The 13,514-nt window shown below is 51.3% G+C and overlaps 1 protein-coding gene across 4 annotated transcripts in view; it reads right to left on the reverse strand.

The window, feature by feature from the left end:
• The window catches only part of tiam2a (TIAM Rac1 associated GEF 2a), a 93,302-nt gene that overhangs the window by 2,882 nt on the left and 76,906 nt on the right, over positions 1-13,514 (reverse strand). For all 4 annotated transcript variants that reach the window (XM_056590280.1, XM_056590276.1, XM_056590279.1 and 1 more), the window contains exons 16-26: positions 9,717-9,941; positions 8,312-8,380; positions 7,111-7,236; positions 6,088-6,196; positions 3,018-3,197; positions 2,544-2,662; positions 1,688-1,796; positions 1,296-1,354; positions 1,092-1,194; positions 566-659; positions 89-243 (exon numbers count right to left, since the gene is read on the reverse strand). In XM_056590280.1, the coding sequence (XP_056446255.1) occupies positions 89-243; positions 566-659; positions 1,092-1,194; positions 1,296-1,354; positions 1,688-1,796; positions 2,544-2,662; positions 3,018-3,197; positions 6,088-6,196; positions 7,111-7,236; positions 8,312-8,380; positions 9,717-9,941 (1,348 nt within the window). The remainder of the gene's footprint in view (positions 1-88; positions 244-565; positions 660-1,091; positions 1,195-1,295; positions 1,355-1,687; positions 1,797-2,543; positions 2,663-3,017; positions 3,198-6,087; positions 6,197-7,110; positions 7,237-8,311; positions 8,381-9,716; positions 9,942-13,514) is intronic.

Below are 13,514 nucleotides of genomic sequence, written 5' to 3' on the forward strand. Positions count from 1 at the left end.
CCTTCCCATGAATAAATATGAAGCGGTCACATTGCGGACCGTCCTCCAGCGCTGACGGGCGTGGTGGGCGGCGGCCGGTCAGCCTCACCTATGCGGGCGGAGGATGGCAGGGTGCCTCGTAGCGGCGCCAGGCGCTCTCTGCAGCCTCGGTCGGGCGCCGCGTCGCCCTTGGTGCCCCTCCTCACGTTCTCCCTCAGGATGGAGCGCATCACCTTCACCACGTTGGCCTTGTACTCCGGCACGCTGCAGGGACCGGGCGCAGGGAGAGGTTAGGCAAACTGGACTAATTTCATGTGAGTTGATACCCGCTATGTTTGCAATGACGCACATAATCTGCTTTGATTTTCTTTCAGAATCCCCTGCAGAATGTGAGATATTTCTCAAGATGCAGATTAACCAGAATTGAGGCCAAGTCTGTATACGGCCAATTATTGTGCTAACCGTGTGTGAATCACCCTGGGGCTCAGGGCATTACCACCACCATTCTATTCAGGCTTAAACTCAAGCAGCCGCTGTTGTGGAAATGAAGAACACGCAACCCAATGTGTACTGATCCCGAACTGACCTGCTGCATAGCTGGAAGATGGTCTCTGGCCTCCCCTCCACCTCGGACCGGGTGTGGATCAGCTCCCAGATGCAGCTGGTCTCGGTGCCCGCGCCTGAGAGGGTCAGAGGAACGGCCCGGAAGACAAAGGCTTGCAATCAGACAGAGAGACTAATGCATTTACTGTTTGGAAAATTACAGAGAGCAGGGAAGACGGACTGGGAGCGAGGCATGGGGATGAAGTAGTAAATGGCTGGCTGAGCGGCTCCAGTGTAGAACAAAGACTTAATGGGTGTACTTTGTACCAGACTTTTTCTTTTTTGGAGGAGCTAGCATTGACATTTATTGTTTTGTTCTATTCATGGGGAGTGCAGAGGAGTATGATTAGCCTTTGTAGAGACAAAGATTTGTGAAAGGATTGGTTCCAGTGGGCGAGGAACTGCCTAGTGGGGAACCTTGTGAGAGCGCCACTGGGTGAATGTTTAACCACTCACGGCCTCTGGTTAACCCAGGCGAGGTCAGTGGGCGGTGGGGGCCCCGTGTTTACCTGCAGTGTTCCCCAGGCGGACCTGCAGGGCCGACAGCGGGATGAGCCAGCGGAACTTGAAGGGGTCCGTGTCACCCTGGGAGGTCGAGGAACGCGAGGTGGTCTGTTTGGGTCACACACAAAAGGTAAGGGGATGTGTACTGGAAACCGGCAGCGTCGGGCAAATGAAGTAGAAAGGGTACAAGTTGAGGAAAACATTCTTACCATTTTCTTCTTTAGCTTGTAGTGCTCCCTGTAGACCAGTATCACCGCCTTCTTGAACACTGATGAGAGAAAACACGCAGACATCGTTGGACTTTGAACCCTCCTCGGTACGGACCCACTGGTGCCCTCTCTCCCGAGACGCAGTTCAGATTCCAAAGCTCAAAGATTCATAGCGTCTGTGCTGCAACTTTTCCATAAAAAGAGCATATCGGCCCATTGATCTCACTGTAATGACTTGCATGGGCACTCCCCCAAACAGATCACATTAATGACTTGAATTCTGCATCGTTCTTAAACCAACAATGCGTGTGGAATACAAAAACCCATATACTTCTTTTCATTTTCTTCCCCCTTTGGAAGAGAACAACAAGGACTGCAGAGCGGTGACTCACCAAACACGGTCATCTCTGGGTCCTTTCTCATGCGTCCCAGGGAGGGGTGAGGGTTCAGCCAGACCGCCGGGGAATGCATGAGAAACTCTCCCATGGAGATCTCCGTGACCTGGGAGCAGGAGACAGAAGCCGCCGCCGGGGGGGGGGGGGGGGGGGGCAGAGAGGCAGACTTTAGGGGCTGTGAGATACATATGAAGTGCTCGCGCGTCTGCGAACGGAGCTCCTCAGATACGACGCGCTTATGTCGATCACGCCACTCGCATGCTGATTTTCAGAGTCAGACTTCTATCCGGTGGCCTTAAGCCCGAGCCGGGCTGAGTGCTGCGAATGCTGATATTATGTCGAATTCCAAACGCAATTTAGCCGACGCTTGGAATATTAATGCAGCCGGTGGCCGACGGCGGAATACTCCATCAGCTTCTGGATGGCTTGGCACCCTGGGGCGAAATGGTGCCCGGGCCAGTAAGTAAATAGCGTGAAAACAGAATCTGAAGATGTGCCACGGGCGCGCTTGGTAGTTTCCCCGTGACTCAGACAGGGCTGATGGCCACTTAATGTGCCGCGCATTCACTAAAGCTAAACTGTAAATCTGTCACACAACATGCGCACTGTGACAAAGCATAAAGTGTTTACTCCCGTCTCGGCATCCCCCCCCCCCCCCCCTCCTCCTCCTCCAATCTTAATCACTTAAGTAAAAGGCTGACGTTCCACCATTACTGATTTCATTTAAGTACGTGCGGATCAAGGTTGGCGAGTTAAGAGTCCTCCTATATATTAAAGTGCCCTTCCCATCCACTTAAGGGAGGCTCTCTCTCTCCCCTTTTATTTTCTTCCATGATGGTCATGCTCCCTCTACCTCTTTGTTGTGGCCCGTCTGCTCAGCGACCAGCTGGTCGAAGACGGCGCCGTAGTCTTCGTAGAGCTTCTGCATGTCGTTGATGTGGCTGGCCACCTTCTCCATGGCCTTCAGGGCCTCTGTGTGTGTGGAGGTGAGCAGAGAGAGAGCACGGGGGTAAGTTCCCTTCGGTGTACTAAAAACAGGGTGTATAAATACACATGCACACATTCTTCCATGTCTCCCTTCCCCCAAGGGTTTACATTGTTGCTGGACTGAATCAGAGGAACGAATGACGATGACAACTTGGCCGGCGTCTAATCTGGTTTTCTAGATCTGAAGGTCATGCTGGCCAAATCTGATTCTGTGAATCCGAGCCAGGACCTCATTGTGTCCCACGGAGATCAGAAGAGGAAGGTCACTTTGAAACTGTGTAAAGCAGCAGCTTTATCTCTGTTGTGTGCGTGTGCGCGGGCGTGTGGGCGTGTGGCCTACCGTTGAGGTGGTAGTGCTCCTCACTCTCAACGTCTGTGAGTGAGACCAGCTCCCGGAGCAGCAGCGGGTACTTGAGGACCCTCTGGACGGGCTTGATCAGGTACGACTCCAGGGTGGAAGAATGCTGCTTGGTGGGGTTCCTGGCATCCAGGAACTCTTTGAAGGCCCGGTCCGTCTTCACTGAAGAGGAAAAAAGAAAAAACAGACAAAGGACGATCAGATTCATGAAATTGCACATCATTGTTGGCTTGAGCCATCATTTGTATTTGTTCAATCACATTCCCAGCCGACGAGCTTTGATGTTCATATATGTATGGTTTGGTCAATCCAATGGAAGCTACGAGCACTTCAGCCAAGCATGATCACTGCAGCACCCAGGCTAAGAAACGGCATACAGCAAAGAGACACAGGCTTGCTCTGGGCGAGGTTGTTGTTGTATTTTACAGGGCCACGCCACCACCCAAAAATACCACCCAACCACTTGCCACTATCTTGGAATCCCAATTGTGTCGAGACGGTTGTCATCCGTTTTCATGGTGCCAAAGGGGAGCACCGCGTTTCTGCCAGACTGTGCGTGTCAACATGTTAAGGCAGTGCCAGAATCGGTGGTGTTACACCGACACAGGCTGCAGCCCTGGGACGGGTGGGCGACAGCCAGGGCTCCCGGCTTTAAGAAAAGGTCAAGCACCAGACTGATTAAATGCTAGATGATGCAGCTCTCACACAAGACAGTCGTGAATACTTTGGAGAGAGAGAGATAGAGAGAGAGAGGTGGCGAGAGAGGTTTTCTCCGAAGCGACGCAGCCGTTCCCTCCCGTTTTCCGGCGCACAGTCGGGGAGGGGATTGGAGGGGGGGGCCCATTAAAGTATTAATTATAGCACTCAGCGCAACAGACAGGCAGCCGCATTGACACCTCTGTGAGTAATTGGCAGGCAATTAACAAGTCGACAAGTAAACAGAAAAGTCGGGCGAACCCCGAAACGGCAGCGCGTCAGAGCAGATGCGAGCCAGTGGAGGGAGGGGGGAGGGAGGGGAGAGGGACGGACTGGTGCGATGATGGGCTTAGAGTATAATTACTCGAAGGGCTTAGTCAAACGCCCACGCTTTCTTCCCCCCTGTCCTTGGCTCAGCTGGTTTTGGATGGGGCTGCAGAGTTCGCTGCTGCTGCTGCTTTGGGGTCCTGCTGCGCTAAGCATATACCCACTCAGAGGATCGCGCGAGTGAGTGTGTGTACTCTGTTACCCAGGTCTGTTTTTAGCCCCACCTTGCAATTAGCAGGACGTATTATGTTCCTGGGCTTGCTGCCTTGTAGCAGAGACTGCACTGGCGTAGTTCTGTGGCTTTGGTCCAGTTTTGTGTAAATGTTTGGGTTCCAAAGAAACTAGGGCTAATTTTGTGTGTGGCGACTCGCGAACAATGCAATGTTGTAAGTGCCCCGCTTGTCATGTTATCCCGCTGATGTTTTGTTATTTTGCTTTGCCAAAATGCTCCACAGAGACAACAGAATTCTATATCAATCCCAGCTTTGTATTATTTTGCTATACCCTTCGCTTATCTCTTCTACTATTAGTATCACAACAATGTTTTCAAGTTCACAGTTTCAAGCGATCTAATGGCAAAGATTGACCATCCTTCTAACACAATATGGCAATGCCCATCTCATGCTACACTTTCATATTCAGCACTCTGAATTCAACTGCAAATATTCGCGAGCAAGCGATTTATCCAACAGCATCTATCTAATGTGCTCCATCAAACTTGCTTATCGTTGACAGCACAACATTCAATTATTCAAAACCCTGATTTGCGTTTTGGGAATAAGCTGAGGAGAAGGGATGGAAATAAATTAGGCTTGAAGGGGATTTTAATTAAATACGGTTTCTATGATGTCTGACAAAGATAAATCATGTTGGTCAGAATAGAGGGGGGGTGGGGGGACAACGACGACCATGTTGACCAAATTGGCAGATTACCAAAATATTTGATAAACCCTTGAGATGAATATCCCCCCAACCCAATCGTCTGACACCTCCATCCCTCTCTGGGACCATCCCACCACCCTTCCCCCATAATCATTTTCCCAAAGCACATGAGAGCATTTCCTCCAGGGAAAACCAGTCTCCCTATCCTTCCTCTGTCTGGCAGTATTCCCAAACACAAGTAACGTGTGAACACATTTTTATGCAAGGCATCTGTGTTTGTTAGAAAAAGTCCTATAATTTTTTTCATTTTTACAATAGTTTTGTTATTTTTGGCCTTGAGCTTATTTGAAACCAGCCAACAGGAGGATCTCCAGCCAGTTGCAGTCTCCATTTTCTGCTAAACAGACACCAGAGTAGGCTGGATAATGGAAGGCCTTTTCAACGTCGTAACAAGCAGAGATAAACTAGGTCCACCACTGATGGCTATCTAAAGATAGAGAGGTAGATGGCGCTACATGGAGCACCATCAAAGGCATGTTTCTCCTTTCAGAGACTGTTTTTTGTGAGTCAAATAACAGATAGATCTAGCACCTACAAGAATGAACTGAACAATGTTAGCCTGGACATACCATACGAATATCACTATTTCAATACATATATCACTTATTTATTTCATAATTTTTTGGGTGCATAGCAAATTAATATACATTTGTGGGGGTGGGCATAGCAGAACAGATGTTCAATAAACATTGACGGGGTGCATGCAAGGCATGTCCACTCCCCCTCTATAAACTCAAATCACTTGATGTGTTCCCAGGTCATAGAAAAGTAAGTATGTCTGCCTCGCAAATGTGGAACTCATTTTTAGTTTCACTCCAACATAAATAGCCCCGTTGTACTTGCCTCTCCATAAACTGTACTCGGGGGTCATTTGCTCGTTTGCATAATGGACATTCTCCCCTATAGAGCTGGGGACTGAGCCTGGGGGCACAGCATCCAGCTCTAGCGAACCACCTGTGATGCAACGCAGCCGCAAGGGCACCACATTTGTCCAACTCGGGGGCGGGAAAAGTTTGGACGTGACTTCACCGTGCATGCGCATCCCTCACTGGGTTCTAATGGATGAAATGTGTGTATAGATACATACCTCTTTCAAGAACCTTCTGGACCTTGATGTGGTTGGCACAGAAGCCGCTGTAGAGCTTGAAGTGGTCGGCGTAGTAGAGGAAGGAGGCGCCCAGGGAGAACAGCAGCCTCTGGTAAACAAGGGGAGAGTGGAGAGATGAGTATCAACAATCACGCCAGGACAGAGGCGGCGGGGAAGGGGCAGGAGGTTGTGGCTGTGCTTGGAGCGATGGAGAGAGCGCAAACATGTGAAATCGTGACTCGGCCACTCGGGTCTCTCCCTGTGGAGACACCCTCCCCCTTCCCCCTGTCCTTTTTATCCCCCCCTCTCTTGATCTCACTCTTGTTTTCTCTACATCTCCCTCTACCCCTCTCGCTCGCCCTCTCTCTCCTTCTATCCCATCTCTCCCTCTCTCTTCCCCTTCCCTGCCCTCACCTCTTTCTATCCCCTCTCTCTCCCTCTGCCTCAGAGTTCACAGGCTTCCACCAGCGGTGCGATGGATGCAGCCTTTCCCCTGATCAATAGAGCCCACATCTCCTTCGTGCCAGGAGTATCAATCACAATAACATGACCCTGTCATGCTTCTTCAATTATGAATGCCTTTCATGACTTCAAAAGAGGACGCCGCCGCTGCCTAGAAAGATATCTCAACCATGGAACTGCCACCACCGTGTTTGTGTCTTTGTGTGTTTGTGTGTGGTCTGCTGCTAAGGTGCGGGCGTTCTCAGCCTGCTCCTGTAATGTTGTTTTGTTTGTGCCGACGCGGGGTGTGGATGATTAATGAATGCAATAGATTGCGGTGGGTCAGAGTAATGCCCAATAAACCAACGGCTGCAGAATAATGCCTCCGTCGGTGTCTTTGTTTTTCGGGTGACGATACATGGATGTGATGGTGACGGGTGTGCTGATATACATCTTGATGTTTAGACAATATGGTGTGTGTGTGTGTGTGTGTGTGTGTGTGTGTGTGTGTGTGTGTGTGTGTGTGTGTGTGTGTGTGTGTGTGTGTGTGTGTGTGTGTGTGTGTGTTCGGCCTGAGCTCACCTTGAACTGAGCGGGGGTCTCCAGGGTACTGAAGTCGGGCGAGGAGGCGATCTTCTCCTCGAGGGTCTGCAGGAAGACCCTCTGGAAGTCCAGCATCTCGGGAAGGCTGCCAAACAGGCTCTCCATCTGCCAGACCACAGGGTTCAGAGCTGGGTGTTAAAAGGGTGTGTGTGTGTGTGTGTGTGTGGTTAGGGGGGCGGACGGGGGGGGGGGGGGTGAGAGGTTTAAGACAGAAGTGACGGCTGAGGAGAAATATGGGTCGTCTAGAAGGAGACTGAGTACAATGTGATGGAGCAGCAGGCTTGGGGTCTCATGAGGGAGAGTGATTCATAACAGCCAGAGTTAGAAATATTCACTCTGAAGGCTCGCCTGCTGATAAATGCATTCGGGGGAATAAGGCAGCAATCGCCAGACACACACACGCGCACACGCACGTGAACGCGAACACGCACACGCACACACCTATCATTAAAATCCATTTGCGGCCGCCCTGTCCTTGTCCACTTTGTGGGCTGTACATGTCTTTGTGTCCCATAATGGTCTTTTAATTTGCCCGAGTGCTCAGCATACAATCGACTCGCTGGCGCTGGCAGGAGGGACGTCCTGTGTTTGAGGTCGTGCTCGCCGCACCGTCGCACGCCCGAGGGAGAGAGAGGAGGAGGGGGAGGGGCAGGAGGAGGGGGAGGGGGAGGAGGAAGGGCGAAGGGCAGGGGGAGGAAATACCAATGACCTCCGCCAAGGTCGTTGGTATTTCAGAAGCACCGTATATGGCCAGAGTCTCGTTATAAACCCAATGAAATAGGCCAGTTTTTCTGTGTGTTAATCCTGGGAAACGAAGTGTCGATCAATGTAGGGGAACGGGTCGTGTTAAATCACAATCACAGTGAAATCCACAGCGGTTAACGGTGTCCTGGAGCGAGGCGTCTTATTGGCTCATTCCTCTGGGAGGCTGCCGGTCAGCATGGGGGGGGGGGGGGGGGGGGGGGCAGCAGTACTAATGAGGTAGATATGGTGGCCCGGGCCAGGTCAATCTCATCACCACCCCCTCGTACCTCCCTTCCTACTCCTCGGGTAACGCACACTATGAATCCCACATCATCAACCCCCCTCAAGACTCTAACCCCCCACCTGACACAGATACCGTAACACACACACACTCACACAAACACACTCACACACACACACGTACGTATACACATACCTCATCCAGTGTGAGGAAGGTTTCATCCTGCAGGGGCTTCAGGTAGATGTCAAACAGGCAAGCCAGGTCCTAAAGACAGACAGAAAGACAGATACAGACACCAAAAGAAGGTCAGTGATGAGAAGTCAAACACCGATGCCAGACAACATCGTCCTTCTCAGCTCCAAGCCTTTTAAACTCCCCTGTGATCTTTCTGCGGCTCCACCTTTCATTTACCCCCCTCTCCACCAACCTTTCATATCCCCTCCTCCCATCTCTCTGTCTCTCTCTCTCTCTGCCCATCTTCTCCCCTACCTCTCCCTCCCATTCCGTCTCCCAGCTACCGGCCTTCCATTCAGTCACGTTCTTCCCTTCCTTCCATTACTGCCGCAGCACTGCCTCGCCAACGGCATATTCACTCATTAGGTTGATTTATGGCACCCGCCCCCACCCACTCACCCACCCACCCAAACCCTCCCCGTCCCAGGTGCTGTGGCACGTCCTAATTGTTAACCCCCCCCCCCCCAAGTAGCAGTAGAAAGAGCCGTAGCAAGGCATTCTGGGAAGTGCCCTTTTTTTCCCGTTGGCCTAGAAGTAGTTATGGTGATGGAGGCGCGGGCGGGAGTGGAAAATGATGAACTGGAGAATAGTGAGATGTTAACAAAGAGAATAAGAAGGGAGGGTGGGGGGGGGGTTGGTGTGTGTGTGTGTGTGTGTGTGTATGTGGAGGAGCAGCATGCGTGGGAGAGGAACAAAAGAGGAAGGAAAGAAAAAGCTGGAGGATGCCCGCCTGGGGGTAATCAGAAGGCTCTGAAAGGTGTTGAGAGGGCTAGAGTGGAGAGCAGCTCTTTGGGACGTGGGACGCCAGGGCAGGAGGAGAGGGAAAGAGCAGGGGTCGCCACGGCAACCCCCTTAAATCGGTGAGGAAGGAGGGGTGGATCGCCTAACGGGGCTCGGCGAGCGCCGTGTCAGTCTCTTTGAGGCGGCCAGCGAGAAGCAGTCACCCCGCCGCCCTCTATTCATGGTGAGTTTCACCCTCGCTCTCCCACTCTTTAGCAGCCTCGATCGCCCTCCGTCTCGTTGCCTCGCTCCGGCCTCGTCACTCAGCCGCCGCTATTGGTTTATGAAGCTCTGACGGTCGGTGGGTGCTCCGCTGTCTTTGGATGTTTACACCGCTGAACGGCGGCTTTATTGCTGAAGCAAAACCACTAAAAAAGGATCTCAGGGCAGCGCTTTATGGCATTCCAAAAGCACTAGCATGCCTGCAGGGCACATCAACGATTCAGCACTTTGTTTGACTCCAGAGTCCCCTGAACACGTTTGATGCACACCGCCGAGAGGGTCGTCTTGAGTTTCAGGGCTTAAAGGTCCCTTTGCCTTAAAACCCCTACCTGTCCCGCCGTAGCCCTAAAAGACGAGTGCTCACCTTTACGTAGGACTTCTCCGTGTCCACCAGCTCCTGGATCACCTTGCACAGTCTCTCCGTGGGGCTCATGTGCCTCTGGCAGGGTCTGAGCAGCGTCGCGGCGGGGGCGGCTTCTGCGCCGGGGCCCGACCTGGAGCCCTGGTTGGACGCCGCAGCCGCGCCCTTGGCCCCCGAGACAGGTCCGTCCTGGAAGGACTGGTAGAGGGTGCACACCGTGTCCACGCTCTGCCCAGAGAGAGAGAGAGAAAAAAAACAAGTGATGAGTTGTCTGGAAGTCTGTCATTTGGAATGTTTTCATGCACCATCGTTTCATGTATCACCCATCACACAACGGGTGATGGGCCATAGGGCAGATGCCCACACATTGTCTTTTGAACGATTATGCAGCTTAAAACTAAATCAGCACTTTCCGGCATGCTCTAAAGAGTGCTCTGAAACAGGAGGTGAGCGAGAGGGTAGGGTAAGGACGATGAGCATTGCATCCCACAGGGGGGTGAGATCACTCCCCCCCCTGGAGATCTCACACACCCACACACCCACACGCTCCTCCAGAGCAGGCTACAATAAGGGGACGTGCATTGTTGCGTCCAGTGACTTTACAGTCAGTTGATGCGACAGAAGTCCTTAAAAGATCAAAATTACACAAGTAAACTGTCAGACAGATGCTCGGGAGAGAAAAAACGATTAAATAGACTGCACTCTTCAGCACATTCCCCCAGTGGTGAACCTAATTTAGATTCAGCCACTGTTCTCTACAGAACAATACTGTATGTAATTCGGCATCCATGCAGCAATAACGGAGAAGAAAAATGCTCCAAAACAATGGGATGTTGGCGCCGGAGCATTGTGTAGATGTGCCCATGACGTGCTATAAGCTAACCCGCATCACAGCCAGCTTTATGCATAAGTCTCCTGGTGTTGGGGGGGTTGGAGGAATATCCTAGAAGGTTGAGCCAGCATTAGCCGCGCGGTTAATTATTTCTCACGGATTCGTGACGGACAGTTATGCCGATTTACGTCCCATCAGTTCCAGGGGATTTGCCACGCTAGGGGTCGTTGAATACATATCTCCACTCCGAGTGGGGTCGGCGCTGGCGTTCCCGCTCCACCGCCAGAGACTGGGGTCTGAAATACCCCGTACTCCTGCGCACGTTGCGCTTCCTATATGGCTGCTGCTCCCCGGACAAGGTCAGCCTGGTGTCTTTATGGGAAGGGAATCACGATTCATAACGGCGGACTAGCCCGCTGGGGTTTGGGAAATTAGCTCTTTGGCTAGCAGCACAATGGTGTCTGTGTGCGGTGGTGGACGAGGTTATAATATCGGCTGTAGCGTCTGTGCCGCTGTGATTTATAGTTGCAGTTTGCCCTAATTGGCTATAATACCGGTATTAATGTTTTATGACATCGACAAAGACTTCATTGTGAACATTCAGAGTATTCTAGCCGCAATACAACCTGTACATAAAGGAAACACATGAATCAGAATTAGCCTCAACAGGCTGCAGCAACACGAGGGTCAGACACATCAGGTGTTTGGCTGTGGGCTCATCCTTGGTCTGCTGTCTGTCTGTCTGTCTGTCTATGATGTATTGGGGCCGCTACGCTCCGAGGCCAGTCACTCTCGCTGGCTGTAGCGTCGGCTGACAGACCGAAGCGCCGCGTTGGCATGGCAACGCAGCAGCACAGTGAGAGCACTGCAAGCGCGCAGGGGCGGCGGGTCAGCAGTATCGGACGGCTCCCTCAAACACTGTGTGTGTGTGCGCGCGTGCGTGCGTGCGTGCGTGTGGAAATGCTGCATAAGCAAGAACCAAAGTGAGGCCTGTCACTAAAGAGAAGAGAAGAAACACTCACGCAAAGATCAATATACCCTTCACTCCCACACTAGCACATCCACACACACACACCAATCTGCTGATGTTAATCTAGTCTGTCTCAGTATGTACACCCTGATCCTATGAGACTCTGCTGCCCACAACCCCACACTGACAATAATAATAAGAGCGACAATAACAAACCAACGATGAGACAGCCATGACAGTGTGGCCGTTACGTCCTTCAGACTACTGATACACTGATGTTATTGTGTTTTGTTTCCATAAGTGTGTGTGTCTCCTCGGCAGGCTCCTTCAAGCGATCTAGCGCCCACCACCCGGCTCGTACTCTGGGGCTCTCTGAATGTGGCCCGATAATTACACGGAGACCAAACATCTCCCAGCACTCTCTGGCTGGGAACACACACACACACACACACACACACACACACACACACACACACACACACACACACACACACACACACACACACACACACACACACACACACACACACACACACACACACACACACACACACACACACACACACACACACCTCTAGATTGCATCTGCAGCCTGACCGGGACACAGTCTGCGAGAGTTAGAGGATATAGAGGTGACAGATTTATCATAGAGCCAGCCAGCTCCTTCACATGGATGTTGAGAAGGTGGAGGGCAGCCTTGAATATACAAACACGTTTCACAAGCAAAGATTCACAGCATGGTGAATCCCCCCCCCCCGCTCTTGTGTGCGCGTGCGTGTGTGTGTGTGTGCACATGCGTGCGTGTCACCATGTCATGTTGTCAAAAGCCACATATTCAGCAGAAGGACAGGCTAAACAAACAATACACACGTGCTGGAATGCATGCGTTGGGAAACCCGCACACGGTGCATACAAACACTGTACGTTCACTGAAATCCCCTGCCCCCCGCCAGAGGCAGACTGCTGGTCACACACTGACATTTCCATTCAGGTCCTGAAAGCAGGTACCTGCAATGAAGCGTGACTGTGAGCAGTCAGCATAGAGACAGGCACAATGAATGAGAGAGCGAGAGCGAGAGAGAGAGAGAGAGAGAGAGAAAGACGCATGGAGGCAGGCAGGCAGACACTGTGTCGTGACTCAGGATTCACTATCGCCTCACAACAACAACACCACCACCAAGGCAGGATGAAAGACAGACCAAATAGCCAATTGAGAGCTGAGGAGAGGAGCGAGGAGAGGTGGGACTGAGCCCTGGCCCCAGAGGGAGACTGGGGGTGGCGGGGGAGTTTGGGAAAGAGGAGTGTAGAGATAGCGATGAATAATCCACACCAAGTCGTTTTTTTGCAATAATTTAGCTTTTAGCCCAAGTCACCCACTGTGATTAAAACGACTATATACGCTTTGTCACTAAAGAGTATGTATAAGTATAAACGATCAGTACCAAGGAGAGACCAGTGTGAGATTTGAACCAAGATTCAATAACGCTCAACTCTCTCACTCGCTCACTTTCTCGCTCTGATAAATGTCATTACCTTGCAAATAGTATTTAACAGGTGTGACATTTAAAGAACAACATTTTGTACACTTCTGGTTGAGAGGAAGATAAAGTGAAAAAAGAAAGTTGCATTACAAAGTTTGGTGTTTAGCGTGAACACAGCACATTTTCTGCCGAGCTACAGTCGACCTAGCTGGCCGGTCAACAACATAGCTAGTTTCTCTTAAAGCGCACAGAATACACTTTTAATACCCCCCATTACCAACAGTGGCTATCATCTGCATAACTGCTCTCCATCTCCCTGTACGAATAACTGTACTCCATTTACCGCCTTCCACCCAAAAACTCCCCATGGAATATAGTCCCAATAATATAGTCCCTGTCATAAGTGGCAATACTCACAACAGAAAGATGGAGTGCCATTCAAAACGCACTTATACCTCAATCCTCTGTAGTGTGAGTCCACACACACACACACACACACACACACACACACACACACA

This window comes from Gadus chalcogrammus, chromosome 5 (assembly GCF_026213295.1).
Source record: "Gadus chalcogrammus isolate NIFS_2021 chromosome 5, NIFS_Gcha_1.0, whole genome shotgun sequence".
Taxonomy (NCBI): domain Eukaryota; kingdom Metazoa; phylum Chordata; class Actinopteri; order Gadiformes; family Gadidae; genus Gadus; species Gadus chalcogrammus.